The sequence below is a fragment of the Euprymna scolopes genome, chromosome 7 (genome assembly GCF_053919585.1).
Source record: "Euprymna scolopes isolate OS-2025 chromosome 7, ASM5391958v1, whole genome shotgun sequence".
Lineage (NCBI taxonomy): Eukaryota > Metazoa > Mollusca > Cephalopoda > Sepiida > Sepiolidae > Euprymna > Euprymna scolopes.
In genome coordinates, this window is record NC_136488.1 from 141,774,337 (window position 1) to 141,794,014 (window position 19,678).

At 34.0% G+C, this 19,678-nt stretch overlaps 1 protein-coding gene across 1 annotated transcript in view; it reads right to left on the reverse strand.

Annotated features, from left to right (window-relative positions):
* The window catches only part of LOC145280009 (PCNA-interacting partner-like), a 56,724-nt gene that overhangs the window by 13,711 nt on the left and 23,335 nt on the right, over window positions 1-19,678 (reverse strand). The window contains exons 4-7 of the mRNA XM_080131639.1: window positions 17,971-18,255; window positions 13,002-13,205; window positions 3,120-3,284; window positions 992-1,146 (exon numbers count right to left, since the gene is read on the reverse strand). Coding sequence (XP_079987765.1) covers window positions 992-1,146; window positions 3,120-3,284; window positions 13,002-13,205; window positions 17,971-18,255 — 809 coding nt within the window. The remainder of the gene's footprint in view (window positions 1-991; window positions 1,147-3,119; window positions 3,285-13,001; window positions 13,206-17,970; window positions 18,256-19,678) is intronic.

Genomic DNA, 19,678 nt, shown 5'->3' on the forward strand with positions numbered 1-19,678 from the left:
TCTTTATCATCTTCAAATATTTATTTCTCTGACAGACAGATACCAAATCGACACTAGTAATAGATATACAGTATTTCTGACACACAAAAAATACTCAAAGTATTTTAAAAGACATTTATACATTAAAAGTAGAAAAATAACTTGCTTTATTAAACATCCGATGTTGTTATGCAAAGTAAAGTTACCAACAATTTATTTTTTTTATTAAATGTAAAAAAAAAAAAAAATTACTTTTACTCAAAAATGTCTCAATTCTTTAAAACAGTTCATGGTTAGAATGTATGAAAAGAAAACTAGCAAAAATAAATTACCACTAAACCTAATTTGTATATTGAGATAAAAATAAAATTATTTTGTGCTTTTAAATTTTTTTTGTATTCAAAGATTTACAAGTATTTTTTTTTTTTGATAAATATAAATATATTTTTTGTTATAAAAAGTAAAAATTGTTTCAGATGTTTAATGGAAAAATATTATTCCAAAAGTTAATGAATTCGAAAATTGTCATATTTTCACATTTTAAAAAGAGTATGGCTTGTTCCTTTCATAGTCAAGAAAAACTGATGATGATGAATCGACAAAATCCAAAAATAAATAATTTTTTACTCGATAATTAATTATCTGATTTATAAATTAAAATCTTTTATTTTTATTTTTTATTTCTTTGTAACTGATAATCAATATTTCATTCTGGTTTGTCAGTTTTTGTTTTTATTGTTTGTTAATCATTTCAGAAAATGGATAATAAAATGAAATTCAATTTAATGATTTCCAACAGTTACTTCCCTTTGATTGGAGAAAAAAAAAAAGTAAAAAAAAAAAGAAAAGATATTTTGGCAAATAAAACGGCATAGTTTAAACAAAAAAGCAAAATATATTGCAGGTAAAACCATTACTGGGCAATGCCAGGTAGGGACAGCTAGTTTGATAATAAATTTAAAATAAACAATGGCATATATTAATGTTCAACTATAAAATATCTTGTGCTCACTTAAAATCAGGTTCATCTTCGAGGATGGTATGAAGACTCTGTAGAAGGTTCACAAACTGAGACAAGCCATTCACATACATCAACAAGGGGTCACTTTTGTCTGGTGCGTAGCCTTTACCACCTAAACGGATGTTCATAACCAAGGAGATGGCAAGCTGAAAAAAATAAAAATAAAAAATATTTTTTTAAATTCAAATTTGATTGGAGCAAATAATGTATGAATTAAAATTTGTAAACTTAAATATAATTCACTGTATTCCTGGAATCATATCTAACTACACAAAATGTATTCATTTTAACTTTTAACAACTGCGTTTGATTCTAGAAAGCTCCTTCAATAATAATATTTGATCCTAATTATTTCGTTTCTAACTAAAAACTGTACTTTCCCTTTCAACATACAACAGAAGGCTGCAAGAAGCAGATGAAATCCTTGGATTGAATGCTGTAAGTTTGTCATTAATCAAAATGATGGCTTTGACATTGGGCATGTCAATCATGATGAAGCTGTATGTTGGAAGTGTTGACTGCAATGAGCTAAGTTATTTCTGTGATTGACGTGAAAAAATGGATTTGAAAGGTTCTGAATAAAAAAAATTTACTTTCACTATGATTAATGCTTGTGCAAAATTCAAAAAAAAATTAAAGGAGTGGTTCTTGAGAAAAGTGTGAACAAACAAACAATCAAATGATTTGGGGGCAATTTTATCTCTATAATGCTTTCTAGGTCAGCAACCAGAGTTTTCCCAGAAAATCCATTCTAGCAAAAATTTACTTTCACCATGACTAATGTTTGTGCTAAATTTCAAAAACATCCAAGGCATAGTTATTGAGAAAAGTGCAAACCGATGAACGGACAGGACTGAATTACTGGGTCCAATCCCTCCTTTGTCGGGGAACCAATACTTGCTTTATAACAGATTCTAATTGCGTTGTAATTACTTTAAGATCACTTATCCATCTCTCAATTTGCTTTATAACCATTTAGTGTCTTCACACTGTTCATGATGCTATGTTTTAACTTTGAAATTGGTGTCAATTTGGGACCTGATATCAATCAAAACCCATATCGTCTCAGAAACGATCGTACACAAAATTGTTATTCATGTTGAATTCTTGGAGCATACCTAAATGATTATTTCATAAAGTTATTTACATCATATCTATAATGTAATATATATATATATATATATATATATATATATACACACACATATATATACATCATATCTATAATATATACACACATACACGCATGAGGGACATTCCAGAAATAATGCCTCCGGTACTTGTACAGTTTAATCAAGACATTTAAAAATGAAAATATAGAAAAAAAGTTATATTGTACGTAACCGTTTTGACATCTTCGAAAAAAAAATTTCACTTAATTTGATCGAGTAGTTTTTTTTTTTACAACAGAAAAACACGTTTTTATGAGAGCGCGTTGAAGACAGACATCTTGGATTTGTTTTAACTTTTTGTTTGAATTTTAGAAACGACATGGGAGATAACTCCATGTAAAGCGCCGACACTCCCTCCCCATCTTTAATACTAGCGTTTCTTCCTAAATATCGAATCTTTTGCTCGGTATCAGAACAAATTGTTTTTTTGCTGTAAAATAAAAACTACTTAATGAAATTAAGAGAAATTTTTTTTCAGAGGACTTCATTCCATAACATACGTACGATTTAAATTTTTTTTTCAATATTTTCATTTTTTAACGTCTTGATTAAACTGTACAAGTACCATGCCTCCTATTTTTTGTGCCCAAATGGACCAGAGGGATTGCAAATTGCTTTGTTATGATAACTAAACTAATGATGACTCAGTTTCATCTCTCTTTTGGAGATATTGGTAGTGTGAAACTCTAAGAAAGTAACTTCTGTCATGGACATGCATCAGAAGCAGAGATACATCATTGAATTCCTGGCAAAAGTATTGTGACGATGTAGAAAAAATAAATTCTGGAAGACAAAAGGTCACCGGTTTTAATGGTATCATCAACATCTTTGTAGCTCAACTTTTTGAGTTACATAAAAAAAAAAAAAAAAAAAAAAAAAAAAGGAGGCATTAATTTTAGAAACACCCTTGCATATCTAAGTAGTGTTTGTTTAGAAACTCTACTAACCTGGTACATTGAGAGATTGCTTTTGTTAGCTCTCCTTTTCAGTAATGTGAATGCGTGATGATCAATTTCTCTGTCAGGAATATTAATAACTCGTGCAAGGCTGATCGAACTGCTTGAATTGACCAACAAGTCGATGTAAGACAAAAATATTTGCTGAATGTATTTCTGTTAATGTAAAAAAAACAAAAAAAAACACATTTAATAAACATAGAATATGGACAAAAATATTCATGTTACAATTTTCAAAACGATCAAAAAACAAAAATGTTGATGCCATAAAAACTGGCCATCATTAGTTTAACTTAGCAATTGTCAGCGGGAATGAGTAGGAGAGGTGCCTCTCTGATATGACAAACTAAAGACATTCCAATGACAAACCAAGGAGTTTTTTTTGTTTTTGTTTTTTTTTAAACTTATTCCATTATATTCTGCATGTCATTATCTGGCAGCCATAGCAGCATTTTGACATCATTTAAGCACTTTAGAAAGATCATTTTGTATATTTTAAAATCAAGCCATGTTATAAGTCATGGATAAGATGCAAATATTTTTTATTCCAAATTTTTATAAAATGGATTCCACCTCAAAGTAAGCATTGTGAAAATTTGAATCTTTAAGTTTAACTCACACAACACAAGATCTTTTATGCTTCTGAATTTTGAAGATAAGGATTGATAATTCATATTATCTGGATTATTCGGACTACCATTCTCATCTTGAATTTTATTTTCACAATGTTTCGGATAATGTAACCTCTGACTTTCTTCAGGTGTATCTTTCTGCTGAACTTGGGAATCTGCACAGAATTTCGAACAGAAGAGTGGTAGTGGTGGAGGAGGGTGTATGCTCTTATTCTGTCAGCCATAACCGGGTAGAAGTCCTAAGCAATTCACAATTGTATTCTGAGTATTTGCTGCACTGAGGATTGAACCTTCAACCTCCAGAAGAGTGTCACTTACAGCCAAATTTTACCAAGTACTTTATCATCTACACCATGTGCAAATAACATTCAAGATGAGAATAGTAGTCCAAAGAATTCAAATAATACAAATTTTTTTATTTTTACTTATTTTTAGATAAACATTTGTTTCAAAATTTTAAATTAACTTAGTAAAATATGGCCTTTTGTTTGATTTTTAAATTCTAAAGATTCTTCAAAAGAAGTTCTTCATTCTTGCTATTTTGTACCGTTAAGATATTGTGACAGGAGATAGCTATTTTTGCCGAGTCAGCTGTGTCTTTATGCTCTGACTTGAATAAGAAAAGAATCACTAGAGTTCAAAAGGAAAACGCCAACATTTTCTCTACAATAAACTAGAACATGGGAATACAGAAATGTAAACAAGTAACTTTAGTTGTTTGGTTGATAGGCACCAGAGTTGAAAGTTAATATAATTCCAGTTGGTCTTGAGTTTATTTCTGCCTCTTCTGATGAGACGGGTGAAAATGCAATGTTTGTCTATGTTAACATTTTGACCGAAACTGTTGTATGTGGCACACATCAAGCTTTAAGCATGAAACATTATCTAGTTTTTTCTAATCAAACAATATTTTTAGGGAATCAATTCCTATTTCAGTCACGTAAATTCTTTCAAGTTGAGAACAAAACACACGATCGAGTCAGATTATTTAGCCTTTCTTTCTTCCACAATGAAACGTTCGCTTATTCACCTAAATATTAGCAGTTGTCCTTTTATTTATCTATTTCCTCTCCTAACTGACAGTAAACTCACACGTGAATAAAGCAGCATCCAAAAACGAAAGATTTTAGTCAAACAAAAAATCTGTCTTTTTATGCTGCCGTCTCGGACTCCCAACAGTGCCTAGATTTGCATACTTGCATCATTTTTCTATCAGAAGGTTTCGACTACCAGTGTTTCTCTACAGCAGGTGCACACTAATTGTGAGTGCTTATTACTATATCTCTACACCATTACTGTGACCCCACGTGGCCCCACCGACAAGTCACCGACCTCAAACATTGTGTTGTAGCTTTGTTCTCCATCTTTTATCATTCTAGTTCTGGCCATGTCATACTTGTTAACACTAGCGACCGTCGATGGGGAGCACACTGATCTACAAGAATAAAAATAAAATCCACAAACAAAAAGACAACGCAGAGTGTGATACTTTACATTTACGGTTGGACAATGGCTGTGTGTGTCCCCAATAACCCTCAACACGTTAGTCCAGGTGTACATTCTGTTAAGGCTGTGTCAATCACTTGCAGTCAGTTCATCTCGATTTTCCAAAGCTTTTCTGACCTGAACCAATTCAATTTCAATCTCTCTCGGGAACCTCTGAGCGACCAACTGCCCTCTGCCATATCCAAAATCGAATTGCTCACCTCAGAGTTCAAGCCTCAACTGAGTGTCCAACTGACCCCCTCCCCGTCAAGTGTCATTCGTATTGTTTACCCTAATTCACTGTAACCTTCCCCCCCCCCAAAAAAAAAACTTACAGGCGCATTGTTCAATCCTTAGTCCATTGTTCTCTACCTATCAGTCATTCGGGTCACCCAGTCATTTGTCACACTCTGAATTTAAACTTCATCCCTGACTCCTTGATCCGACTCACCATCTACTGTTTAGAAAAATGCTATTTCATTTCTCATCCACCCTTTGTCATTTCCTGACCCCGCCTCCAAGCACTCAATGACCTCAGTCAAACAGTGTCAGATTATCACAGAACAGAAATCAGTAGTGGGCATGTGCAGCAATGCATAAATCATCTGCATGAGTTTGGAAGTGCCCGTTTTCACCAATCGAATCACAACTATTGTTACATAATGGATTGCATGTACGTAGGAGAGAAAATAGATCATGAAACTGATACACTCCACCACTCTCTAATATTTTTTAATGTCTATCAGCATTTCTTTCTGTTATATAATGGGGCCCTATGATCTATCTAATGAGTAGAGTTAACTAGTAGATATATACACATTAGAAATTTAAGTCAAGTAGTCATATAGATATATATATATATAACTTCTAAATCTGACCCCCAAGATCGCCATGGGCATGGAATATGTGCCTATATTAAAGATAGCTTTCCATGTGGGAGGGACATCTCCAGGGAAGATCCTAACTTACCCTATATGTGCTTCCGGGTTGCTTTAGCTCACACTACTGCATTTATATTTACTCTCTATCGCCCCCACAACAGCGGAGTTACTATCTTTCAAAGCATATCTGAGAAAATTGACCAAGTCCTTTCTACTTATCCTTCAGCTAACATTCACGTATGTGGAGACTTCAATGTTCACAACGTCGAATGGTTGACCCACTCAAACAAGACCGATGATGAGGGGAGGTTCTGTCATGATTTCTCCATTGCCTATGACCTCACTCAGATTGTTCAGGAACCTACCCGTGTGCCCGATAATGACGGCCAGTATGCGAGCCTACTAGACCTTTTTCTCACAACTTGCCCTGAACTATGTTCAGTTTCTGTTCTGTCGCCTCTTGGATCTTCCGACCACTCTGTTGTATCAATTAAGATAAAAATGAAATGTAATAAGTCCCCAGACGTATCTCTTCATCGTACAGTATATCGATACACTAAGGCTGACTGGGATAGCTTCCGTACATTTATATCTGATCTACCTCTGCATTCCATGTTTAAAAAGGATGTGTCCTCTATAGTATTAGACCTAACTGAATGGTTAATTGTAGGTATTGACCATTTCATACCCTCTAAAAAGTTTCAGCAAAAACCTAACAGCCAGCCATGGTTCTCTCCAGAATGTGCTGCTGCCATTGTGCACAGAAATCACTTTTTCCACTGCTTCAAACGTAATAGATGTATGGAAACTAAAGCCGTTTTCAGGACTGCCAGCAACCATTGTAAGAAAGTAATAAGGAACGCAAGAGAGTTGTATGCTCAATCTGTTAAGTCCAAAGTAGCTGAGCAGCGGCTTGGTTCCCACCAGTTTTGGCAAATAACAAACAGAATCCTGAACAGAAGCGTGTGCTCCATCCCAACTATTATCAATGGACCTGAGGTAATCTCGTCAGCATCAGACAAAGCCAAACTCTTTGTCAAGAACTTTGCAGCTAATTCTACCCTTTGCGACCAAGACCGCCAACCCCCAATATTTCCTCCTGTATCAGAAAACACGCTATGTGATATACGTATATCTGTACGTGATGTTGCCAAGCTAATCAAAAATCTTGATTCCAGTAAAGCAACTGGCCCTGATGGTATTCCAATTATAGTACTCAAAAAACTTCAACCTGAACTAGCGCCCATACTTACAAAACTGTTTAAACGTTGTCTTAAGGAGAATAGTTTCCCATCTCCCTGGAAAATCTCATCAGTATGCCCTGTATTTAAGAATTCAGGTGATCGCTCATCCCCCTCTCAGTACAGGCCAATAAGTCTCCTGTGCGTCATGAGTAAGTTGCTAGAATCTGTGTTAAATACAGAAGTAATCAAACATCTCAACAAAAATAACCTTCTTAGTGACACTCAATATGGTTTCCGTTCTGCTAGATCTACAGCAGATGTCCTTACAGTTATATCGCATAGGATTAGCAAATCTCTCGACGGTGGCAATCTTTCTAGGGCAATTGCTCTTGACATATCTAAAGCCTTTGATAGGGTATGGCATAAAGGTTTACTTCATAAGATCGCTAGCTATGGTATAGCTGGAAAAGTCTTCTCAATTATTAAATCATTTCTTTCTGATAGGTTCATAAGAGTAGTAGTTGAGGGGCAAAAATCAGAAGCTCACAGTATTAATGCCGGTGTCCCTCAGGGATCCATCCTGGGCCCAACTCTTTTCCTGATCTACATTAATGATCTTCCAAATCATATCCTTACATCATTTGTAGACATTTATGCTGACGACACTACCATTTATGGTACCACATCTAAGACAGTAAACAAGCAAGTTCTTTCCAATTCTCTCTCCTCTGATCTTGAGCACGTAGTACAATGGGGAAAGGAGTGGCTGGTTACTTTTAATGCATCTAAAACCAAGCTTCTCTCTTTACATCATCAACATTCTAATCCACATTTGTCATCAATTGAAATGAATGGCTCTCGTCTTCAGGAGGCCTCAAGTTTTGACAAGCTTCTGGGCTTGACCATTACTCCTGATCTTAAATGGAACACGTATATCAAATCTGTTGCCAAGGCCGCTGGAAAAATGGTGGGATCTTTCTATCGATCCAGTAGATATCTCACTGCTGATGCTATTCTCTATCTATATAAGAGCCAGGTACGTCCAAGGATGGAATACTGTTGCCACATCTGGGCAGGAGCTGCTAGAAAGGACTTGTCCTGCCTTGATAGAGTTCAAAATAGACTTTGTAGCCTCGTAGGAGATGTCCTTTTCTCCTCCTTGCAACCTCTATCTCACAGAAGAGATGTTGCGAGTTTGTCTCTGATGTATCGTTATTTTCATGGAAAGTGTTCAACTGAGCTTCAATCTATGGTCCCCCCCTCGCCAAACTTTCACAAGAAACACTCGTCTAGCTGTAAACACTATCAATAATTTCCCCCACTCTTTATCTGTGCCTAAACCTAAACATAGATTCCATGAACAAAGCTTCTTTCTTAGAACTGCACGCCTGTGGAATTGTCTTCCGTTTTCCTGCTTTCCGGCTGACTACAATATGGTTGTGTTCAAGTCTAAAGTAAATAAGTTCTTGATGAGCCGTTCCATATAAGTTATTAAATTTACCAAATTTTCATTACTAATGATTACTATATTGTCCAATTTCTACTGTACACTCTTTAACCCTTATCCTTGAGTGGCCTCTTGGCCTTGATAATGTGGTGATGCCTTTGTAAAAAAAAAAAAAAATGTTGGAAATAAGTTTTAATTAGCGGTCGGTAGGCGCAAACAAAACGTAGGTCCAAGATGAAACTGTCACAAGCATGGAGGCTTGTGCTGACAGCAGGAATTACGAAGGTGAAGTTTAATGGATTGCGATGCTAGGGATTTGATTTGCGAGAACAAGATATTAATAAATTATTGATAAGATATGTTGACAGCAGGGGTTACGAAGGTTCAGATATCTGCAATGTTAGAGTCTGATTCGTGGGAATGAGATATTAATGAGAGTTGAGTAGATCACATGTTTTGAGGTGAGATTTGAAAACAGTTTAGTTGTAGTCTTTGAAGCAAGAATGGTCCACAAATGTAGCAAACAAAATAATCGTGGAGTCGACACAACACAAGAAATAAACAAATACAAACGAGACATTGAATGATACAGTAACGCAACAAAAATATGGCATGATGCTGAACACCAGAAATAAACGAATGCAAATCTACAAGAAAAAACATCTTGTGTGCTTTTTATGCTGCATATCCATTGTATAAAAGTGATTGCATTGCTTCGACGCATGATGTGGAAAGTTGGCAATGATAAAAAAGATGCAGGTCAAATAGCAACGCAAACTGCAAGTCAACTCAAGGAACATACGGCCATAAAGGAATGTAGAGAGACAGGCTAAGTTATGTGTTTAAACACCCTGTTATCGGAATGTTGAATGTTTGAGCTATTGCTTCTTGATTATTCACAGATAAAAACAAAACATATGATTGAAAAATAAGCGTGCTTGCATTACAAATACACTAGCGAGGGGTACCCGGCGTTGCCCGGGTGTTTGGAGGTGTGTGTGTGGGGGGGGGGTTTAAAAAAAAAAGTAAGTATGAGGATCGAACCCAAACCATTGAGGCAAAGTTGTGAGAAAAAAAAAAAAAAAACGTGCGATGTTAACCATTGCCCCACCGCGACATGCTTACGGAAACACGTTTGAATTTATTTAATTACCTGGATTTAGCAGGTGCTCGTTTTAATGAGTTTATGAGGTCAAGTTTGACTGCGGGGATTTCATTTACTGCTGAACACTTTTTTTCCCCCCAAGATGTTATAGGAAAAAGACTAACCCACATGCGGCGAGCAACAAATATTGAATATTTATCTTCCCAAAATCGAGCAAATTAAATAGGCAGGTGAGCTTCATTGTTAACTGAGATATTACGATTTATATGTGATATAAAAAGTTTGAAAAAGTTGTGAAGTGAGCGACCGCTTCTCTGAAAGAAGCCTTTTGTAGGCACACAGAAAAAGCGAACACACATACATACATTTTCGCTTTTATATATAGAGATGTGTAAAACATGCATTAATATACAGTATATGACATTTCCAACTAATTTACATGCTGGCACATGTTAAACAGATTTTAGAAATGGATTTCTAAACTAACCTATCTCTGGCCAGGTCTTTATTTCTCGAGTCGATCCTTATTGCTTCTTATGTTTTCCTTGACCTTCCCCTGTGAACTGACCCTGCTACCTTAACTGTTCTAAATCTACTCACTAAATAAGACTTGTCTATTTTTTTTTCACGGTGACTATACCAATGTAGTCTCCAGTTTGCTACCAATCTCTCTATACCGTTGGGACTCAATTAAAAACAAGGTGCTTATGCAGAGAAGTTACTGTGCTATGCTTTTATTTTTTTTAGTATTTTCAAGTTTTATGATATTTTTTATTAAATTGTTAGATGAATGTACAGAATAGTTACAAAACATCCTCTCCCCATGTTATTCCAGCACGGTAACTTCTCTGCGTAAGTACCAAAATCACCCAATGTAATTAAAACCCAATGTAAACCATAAAATTTAGAAAGCCAATGTCACGCCATAGCCAACGTGCAACTCACATCTGATGTGGAAAAGACATTCTAATTAACTGAGAAAGAAAGTTATTTTCCTTTTGAAACTAAGCGTGTCATTCAGAAAAAAAAAAACGAGCGAGCAATATGTGACTTGCAATTTGTTCATCACTAACTGTATTTCTTTATTTACTTATGAGTTATTAATCAAGGTTGAAAAAAAACAAAAACCACTCAAGCACGAGAGAAAGATTAAAAGCAGCTCGTTCGGTTTTGGTCGTTTTGCTTTATGACATATCAACCCTTTTCAGGTTATTTAATGTTGAATCTGATCAAAGATTTTATGCTTCAAGTTCTTAATATTTTCAAATATTTATTTGTAGTGTTTGGTTTTGTTGTTTTGTACAAGAAAAATTATTTTTGTTTTTGGATTTACAAAGGGAAAAAAAAAGATAACATCAATGTTTGGTGCATTTCAGGTCAGGATTGGTTTGGTTGTTTTTGTTTTACGGCATATCAACCCTTTTCAAATTATTTAATGCCGAATCCAAAGATATGGATATAGTTTAAGGTCATATCCAGGACCTTCAGGTCAGGAAGCCAGTATCTTCAGACAGCCTGATCTGTTAGCACCAGATGTCCTTTCAGTGTTTTTTGGTTATTAAAAGAAGACAAGAACATAAGTCAGTTTTGACACTGCTGTAGACATCCGCCTAACAATGTAAGAATGGGCCAAAGTCTTATCTGGGTCTTACTTTATCTTTATATTGTACTAGCAGGGTACCTGGCGTTGCCTGGGTGTTACGAGGTGTGTGTGCACTTAAATCAAAAGGAAACCCGGCGGGGGGGGGGGGGGGTAAAAAGTTTTGGTAATTAGGTAGAATCGAACCCGAAGCCCTGAGGCGAAGTTGGAAAATAAAATGTGAAAAACACAAGACACGTTAACCGCTCGGCCAGCAAGAATGAGTTACTGAAAGAAGTTTGAATTTATTTAATTAAGAAGAGAATTGACAGGTGCCCGCAGTAAATGACGTCAAGTGGAAGTCGTAGAGGTAACATTTTGTGCGAAAGCAAACATGCGGCGATCCCAAAATGTTGAATATATAACGTTTCAAAGTCGGGCAAATTAAATAGACAGGCGACCCCCGTTGTTAAGTCAGAGATATTATCATTTAGACAGCATATAAAAAGTTTTAAAAATGAGCGACATCCTTGAGAAGCTGTCGGAAAAAAGGCCTTTTACAGCCATACACAAAAAGCGAACATACATACATTTTCGCTTTTATATATATATAGATGAAATATTCCCAAAGTTTTGACAGTGAAACATTGATAACTAAAAACGATCTATCTGATCAGGTTGAAATGTTGCACGATGGTTACTATTATTAAAGAGTTCTAGATTCATGAGTGAAATTTAAGAAACTTTAAATTCTGTAAAAGAATAAAAATAAAATAAATAAATAAATAAAAAAAATAACAATTGCACCATGATCAAACTTTTCGAGTTCTATGAGAAGCAAGACTTCATTGGCTACAATATGACTCAAGGAGGGAGTCTCTACAATGAACAGAACCAAAGTCTAATTTATAAAACTCACTATGTCTGTCTGTCTGTCTGTCCGTCCATCTCCATATTTTCAAACTCTCTCCTCCGAAACTAAAAGATGCAGAGCAGCACTAGGGGCCCTCAAATGATTAATTTTTTTATGAACCGTACTTTTATGGGTCTTTAGCTAGTTAAAATAGTTTTTAAGGGGTCAAAATTGAAAAAAAAAAAAAAAAATCGTTATACATTTTGTAGATTCAACTTAGTTCATTTTTAATCAGTTCATATGCATATCACATTGGTACAGTGGTAACGTCACCAGCTTTGAATGCTACAGTTTTGCTTTCAGTTTCAATTCTAGCTGATGGCACCCAAATACTTTTTTTTTTTTTTTAACTTTTGAAATCACGACTATAATAATATATACAAAAATCTCATATTTAAGCATATATTACGACCAGGCAAAGCCCTCACCCTCCCGATTGTTATTACTAAAAACGTAATGATCACGTTTTCCATGATGTAGATGTCACCATAATTAGCTCAGTTCTAAGACCATGACTGATACTTGGACCAAGTTTGGTGATTATTAGTCAAACAATGCGAATATTCAGCTGTACACAGATAAACATAGTGACAAACAAACTCGACCATTAACATGAACTCCACGTTGTCAGAGGTAATTATTCTTACCTGTGTAGGTGACAATTTTGATCGTTCGATTCTTGGTGTCTGACTTGGTGTCTTTACACAAAAATCTGGCTTGAAAAGATCATCAACGTTATCAATGGTGTGGAATTGAAGATTTACGTCTTCGCTTTCCGAAAGTGAAGCGGACTCTTTAACACGGACACTTGTGACTTCCCTCGTGGAACATAAGAAAGAGAACATCGCTTTCTGAAAAGATGACGTTTAAAATTAAAAGGACAGAATATAAGCAGCACTAAATACTGTGGTATAAAAAAAAAACAAAAAAAAAAAACAGACGATACCACACTTCCAACAATCTACGTTATGCTATCAAGAACCTCCTAACTGCAAAACATGACACACAACTCGCAACTTCATTAATCAAGTACAAAATCAGGCTCTTTTATATCCAACCGGAAGCATTTCATTTACATATTGAGCAAGCATATAAAAAAACGGCCATTTCATTTAAAAAAAAATTTTTTTAATTTTTTTTTAAATTTTCTCTTCACTCCTTCTGTCAACACGAGATCTTACAGGCTGCTGAAAAAACAGGTTTATCACAAATTAAATAATTTAATCAGAAACTAGTGAGCCCTGTGGAAATTCCACAACAGCATCTTTCATATTCTAATATATTGCTGCTGGGCATTTTGTTGGTGTTCAGCATGAATGAAGACACCATCATATTATTCTAGCCCTTTTGGGAAAACTGTTTCGCCCCCGCCCCTCTCGCCCTTACTAAAATAATAACTTTGATATATTGCCTGGGCTGATTATTTCATTACAAACACAGCAATCCATTAACTCACATTTCATCATATTTCATAATTCTTGGATATGTTACTGATTTCGACAATCATTTTTCATAATTTTGATCCACATTTATCGCCCCTCTTTACTACAATAATAACTTTGATATATTGTCTCGGCTGATTATTTCATTACAAACACACCAATCTATTAACTCACATTTCATCATTTTTCATAATTCTTGGATATGTTACTTATTTCGACAATCATTTTTCATAATTTTGATCCACATTTATCGCCCCTCTTTACTACAATAATAACTTTGATATATTGTCTGGGCTGATTATTTCATTACAAACACACCAATCTATTAACTCACATTTCATCATTTTTCATAATTCTTGGATATGTTACTAATTACTACGTCACTCCTGTCAACACGAAATCTTACAGGCTGCTGAAAGAACAGGTTTATCACAAATTAAATCATTTAATCACAAATACCTCAAAAGAAAAATTTAAAATAAATATGTCAAGTCATTACAATTATTAAAAAAAAAAATAGAAAAATAACCGTCCTACGATAGATAAAATTAATTGCCCAAACATCAGTTATGCACCAATTTTATGTTCCCTTACGAATATTAAAATCAAGATATAATAATACCAACCGTAACCTCTTGAATCTTTCTTACAATTTTGATCATGATCAATTACAGGATTTCGATTCTAGAAAATGTCTCAAGTTTAAGGTTTAAGATTAAGAGGTCTTAAGAAATTAGACTTCAGAGAACTGTGTTAAATTGGTGTCTGATAACTAGGGCTATGACAGCAGCATATTCTTTAACTCAAGTATATATCAGACACGGTTAAATACAGTTAATCAACCAAGAATCACATCACTATATAAAAACATAAGATATTAACGGATATATACTCAAGAGTCAAACCAAAAAAAAGAATATTCTTTTGCCACAGCTCTACTGATAACCAATAAATTCAATTCAATACCAATCTGAAATATTTGAATTTTCACATGTGAAGTTGTGCCCATATTATGCGTGCTAAAAACACTTTAAAATACCTCAAAGAAACCGAAATTTAGGGAATTTTTATTAATTTTCTAAAATTTATAATTGGTTGATTTATTTAGAAATTAATCCTGTGCATATAAATATACATATATGCATAACTAAGTTTATGTGAATAGAGATGATTACCAACTCTTAATCAAAGTTTGGTACATGTGTATATGTTTATCTATTTCTATGTATAGGATTCTCTTTCCAACTAATTAACCAATCATCATAAATTTTGAAACACGGCTGCTAGTAGTAAGGAGTGGTAATGTGGCTATATTTAGTTCAATTTAGTTTGATACAAAGAGGAAACCCATGATGAAAATTCAGATACCTGATTTTTGTGAAATTTTAACAAGAGGTATATTAAACATCAATTCAGAAAAATTCCAATTGTGTTAGGATATCTACTTTAATGGTCTTGTTGGTGTTGTTGTAAATGTAGATTTGCCTGTAAAATGAAGAGTTATGTGTTTGCAGGTGTTCCTTGACCCTGATGTGCAAGGGCCTCACGTTATTACCGATTCATTTTGTTACTACTGAAATGATGAATAATTTTATGGGTGCTAAGTCAGTTGCTAAATGCTAGTTTCAATAACCCAAGTCCAAAAAAGCAAAGTATTCAGAGTATGCTGAAAGGTATTTCCTTTGTAACACATCTCTTCCATGGACCCAAATCAGAGAAAGATATGTCGAATAATAAAGTTGAATCCCAAAAAGGAATAGATGATGCTTTCTCCATTTATATCTATGCTTATAACAATATTTTGAAGTTGTTATTTCTTTTTCTGATCAATCTTATTCACTATCAACTGTTTAATCATATTTCTCTTGGTCAGGAGTTTGACGTTTTCTGACAGCCTGCAATCTCAGTTGCCAAACTCAACAATCTTATTTATATTATTTAGATTCTTTGAACTACTGTTCTCATCTTGAGTGTTATTTGCACAACGTTTCGATCAATGTAACCTCCAATCTTTTTCAGGCATATCTTGTCGAACTTGGGAAATGTTTGTCGGATTCAGAACTTGTGGTACAGTAGATAGAGTACTCAGAAAAATTCAGTTGTAAAAGTTACACTCTTCTGGAGGTTGAAGGTTTAATTATTATTGCGGGAAAATACAATTGCAAATTACTTAGGACTTCTACAAAATCAGTGTTGACAGAATGAGAGGAGACTAAATAAAAGATTCCATTCAAAATTCCATATAGATTCCTAGACTTTTACAAGATACACCTGAACAAGGTTGGAAGTTACATCGATTGAAATGTGAAAATAACACCCAAAATCAGAACAGTAGTTTGAAGAATCCAAGTACTATAAGATGGGGTGGGGTGACTTTGAGCCATTGAAATAAAATAAAAAAATAAATGTGTAAATAACTCTGCAGCAAATATTTGCTGCTGCGCCACAACGCGTCTGTAAACTTATGAAATCGTATAGGACCTGGAAATTATATCTAAAATTCAGAGATCATATATTACTTACTCATTATTATTTTAATTTATATTTATTTTAAAGGATCAAAGTCACCCAGGGTGGCCAGTGTCACCCCAGTTTACGGTAATCCAAATAATTCCTAATCTCAAAAATTCAAACCATAATCAGTCTTAATTCAAATTAAATTCCATTTTCTTAATGGTTTACATCTACGCTGTCTTGAGCCATTCAAATTTCCTCTACCTCAAAGTCTCTGCATTTTAATCTGAAAGTCACTTTTCTCAGCTGATCATCAGGCTTTGGTATATCCAGACTTGCTAACAATGTATAAGAGCAGATATTGGTCAAGTATTTATTTTTTAACTAAAAAAAATCGAATTTTATTATGAAGCGAGTAGCTATTTTTTAGGTTGGGCATTTTCTTTATCCACTCTAAATAAGGAGGAGACAACTCAAAGTACCAAGCTTTTAATGAATACATTTACTCTTATAATCGGTAAAAATCGGAAAAAGTGATTTTCTTTATTTAAAAAAAAAAAAAAATTTGATCAATTTACGTCATTTGGATAATATGATATCTTCGTTCTGTGACGAATACGTACACCATGAATGAGCTTTTGTTTGGTTTTAAAAGTGTCATTCTAGATATGCACCAAATATTCTTTTTCAATGATGATTACAGAAAAATAATTTTTAGTATTTTTTTTTTTACATTAGGTCCACCTCCACAATTTTCTTTAAAATGACAACTTTTATAGGTTTTTGACTAAATCTCATTTAAGTTTTGCAGAGTTTTGCAAGTAGTTTTCGAACTATAAAGACCTGTAATTCACTGGTGGCCATGTTTATGCATGCGCGATAAACAAATCTACCTCTCTGCAACTGACACTACTACATAGTGGAAACAAATTTACTTTTTTTTTTTTTTTTTTTTTTTTTTTTACACAACCAAGAAATTAGTAATATGCATGTGTGTAAGAAAAAAAATGACTTTTTTCACTTCCTTGAGTAATTTCATGTTAAGAATGGCTTTCGGAATAGACACCCCCATTTTGTGGAGCGGGGTGGGTGGAATGTTTGCCCCCAAATTTAACTGATATTCATTCTCAACATAACCGAAAATCTCTATAAGAGTTGACATTTCGAATGTGAATGGTGAGTTGGACTTAATGTAAAAATTTACCTAATTTTTAAATATTTATAAACCTCTTAAAAATGATTTTCTGTTGAATATTATTATCCATTAAATGTTCAGTTCTTTATAAAAGATAATTATAATTAATGCGATTTAAATCGATTCAGAATTTTTTTTAAGTGGTCATTTTACAGGCTGTTTTGAAAATTTTATTCTCTGAAAAACAATTTTAATGCTAAAAAAAAAAAAAAAAAAAATTAAAAAAAAAAAGAATACAAAAATTTATCCATACATTCGATATTTACTGATACAAAAACTCAAGGGGTAACAAAACTTTCAGAAAATCTTGTCGGATAAACAGAGTATAACAATCATTTGGTAAACCCTTATTAGTTTGCTCGTAACATGGATCCAGCCATGGACACACATCCATTTGTTCACATTGCTATCTTTGTTTTCCCAGCTAAAGAAAAACAAAAAACACAATGACGAATAAGAGTACTCTAAAAAAAAAAATTTAAAAAAAAAAAGGACTTTGAAATCAAGGGAGGTAACTTTACTTACTTCAACAACATTTACTGGTAACTCAAAAACAATAAACGATTTCTCATTTTCTTTCTCAAGCGAGGAAGACCGATTCTTGTAGTGATTAAACAAATCATATAAATCTGCATAAAGAGAATTCTCCAAGAACTTTTGGTATTTTTCAAAGACATTTTTCTCTTCTTTAGTCAACAGACAATCTGTGGTCATAGATTCTTTATTTTCTGTGACTCCTAACTTCCTTTCAGCTACATAACTCCTTGCCGTCAACACATCACTAACTTGAGCATCAAAATCACCAGTGGCCTACAAAAAAAAAAAAAAAAAAAAAAAAAAAAAAGTATCATTTAGCAGTTATTAATCTGTGTAACGTAGTCAATCTTTTTCAAGGGTGTCACTACTCTTGGATTGACACATTGTGTCTGAGACAATCGTAAGTAAACAAACAAAAGAAAAAAAATTTGACTGCTTTTTCTTCAGTTTTAATAAAAGGCACTTATTACCAGTGCTTTCCAACAACAGAAACAGCATCGTTTTTTAAATCTCTTAGTTCACCATGTATTTGACAAAATTCTGCCATGTCGAACACGTGCTTTAAAAGTCTCTCACACCATCATGGGATCACATGTCTATTTAACGCCGGCACATGCGTTTTTCTGGTCTTCACCATATAGTGTCCTTTTTTTTCTCTACTTTTCATTCTCTTCTCCCAACGTGATGTCAAAAGATACAAAGTGCCTTAAATAAGTTTCCAGACTTTTTTTATACAGACATTTTAAACAGTTGTAGGCTCTTGAAAATTCAGTAAATTTCAAAAATGCAATTTGGACATGAAGACACTTTAAAAAAATATGCAATAAAATTCTGTTTTAAACCTGGAAAAATGCCACAGAAACGTATGGAATGCTTCTTGCAGGAATTGAGAATCAGTTTTTGAGTGACATAAGAGATTCAAAGAAAGCTGAGAGTCTATGAGGGAGGATGAGAGGTGTGGGAGAAGTAAGGAAGTCAGAACACCAGAGTTGATTGGCCAAATAAAGAATTTCATGGATAAGGAGCGTTGTGTGTCTATAGAGACAATAAGTGCACAGTTTGATGTCAGTGTGGAAACTGTACACACAATTATTCACGAGGAACTGAAGATGCTGAAGATTTGCACAACTGCATCAGTCCACAACTCTATCCTCGTCACAGACTATTTGACAAAGATGGGCATCAAGACAGTTCCTCATCCTTCCTTTCATCCAGACCTTGCTCCCTGTGACTTTTGGTTATTCCTTAAGCTCAAGGAAATCTTTAGAGGCTGTCGTTATGAGACAATTAAGGAGATGAAAGAGGATGTGACAAGAGTCATTGACATGCTTACACAAGAAGACTTTCATGGGACCTTCCAGAAGTTGTGGGAACTGTCCAACAAGTGCATTACAGCCAGAGGAGATTATTTCAAAAGGGACTAGAGTTTCATGTGTGTACTATCAACAAAGGTGGTCATACGAAAAAGTCTGGAAACTTATTGAAGGCAACTCGTACATAATATATTACAATGTTAAATTTGAACATAAATTACCAAACGCTTTCTTTTAAATATTATCTTCTTTTTTATTAATTCGCGTTAATTGCTGTTAATATCAACAAAACTCTTCATGTATATGAAGGTCATTCCAAAAACAATGCCTCCTATTTTTTAACACCAAAAAAAAAAAACAACAAAGTTGAAGAGCTACGAAGA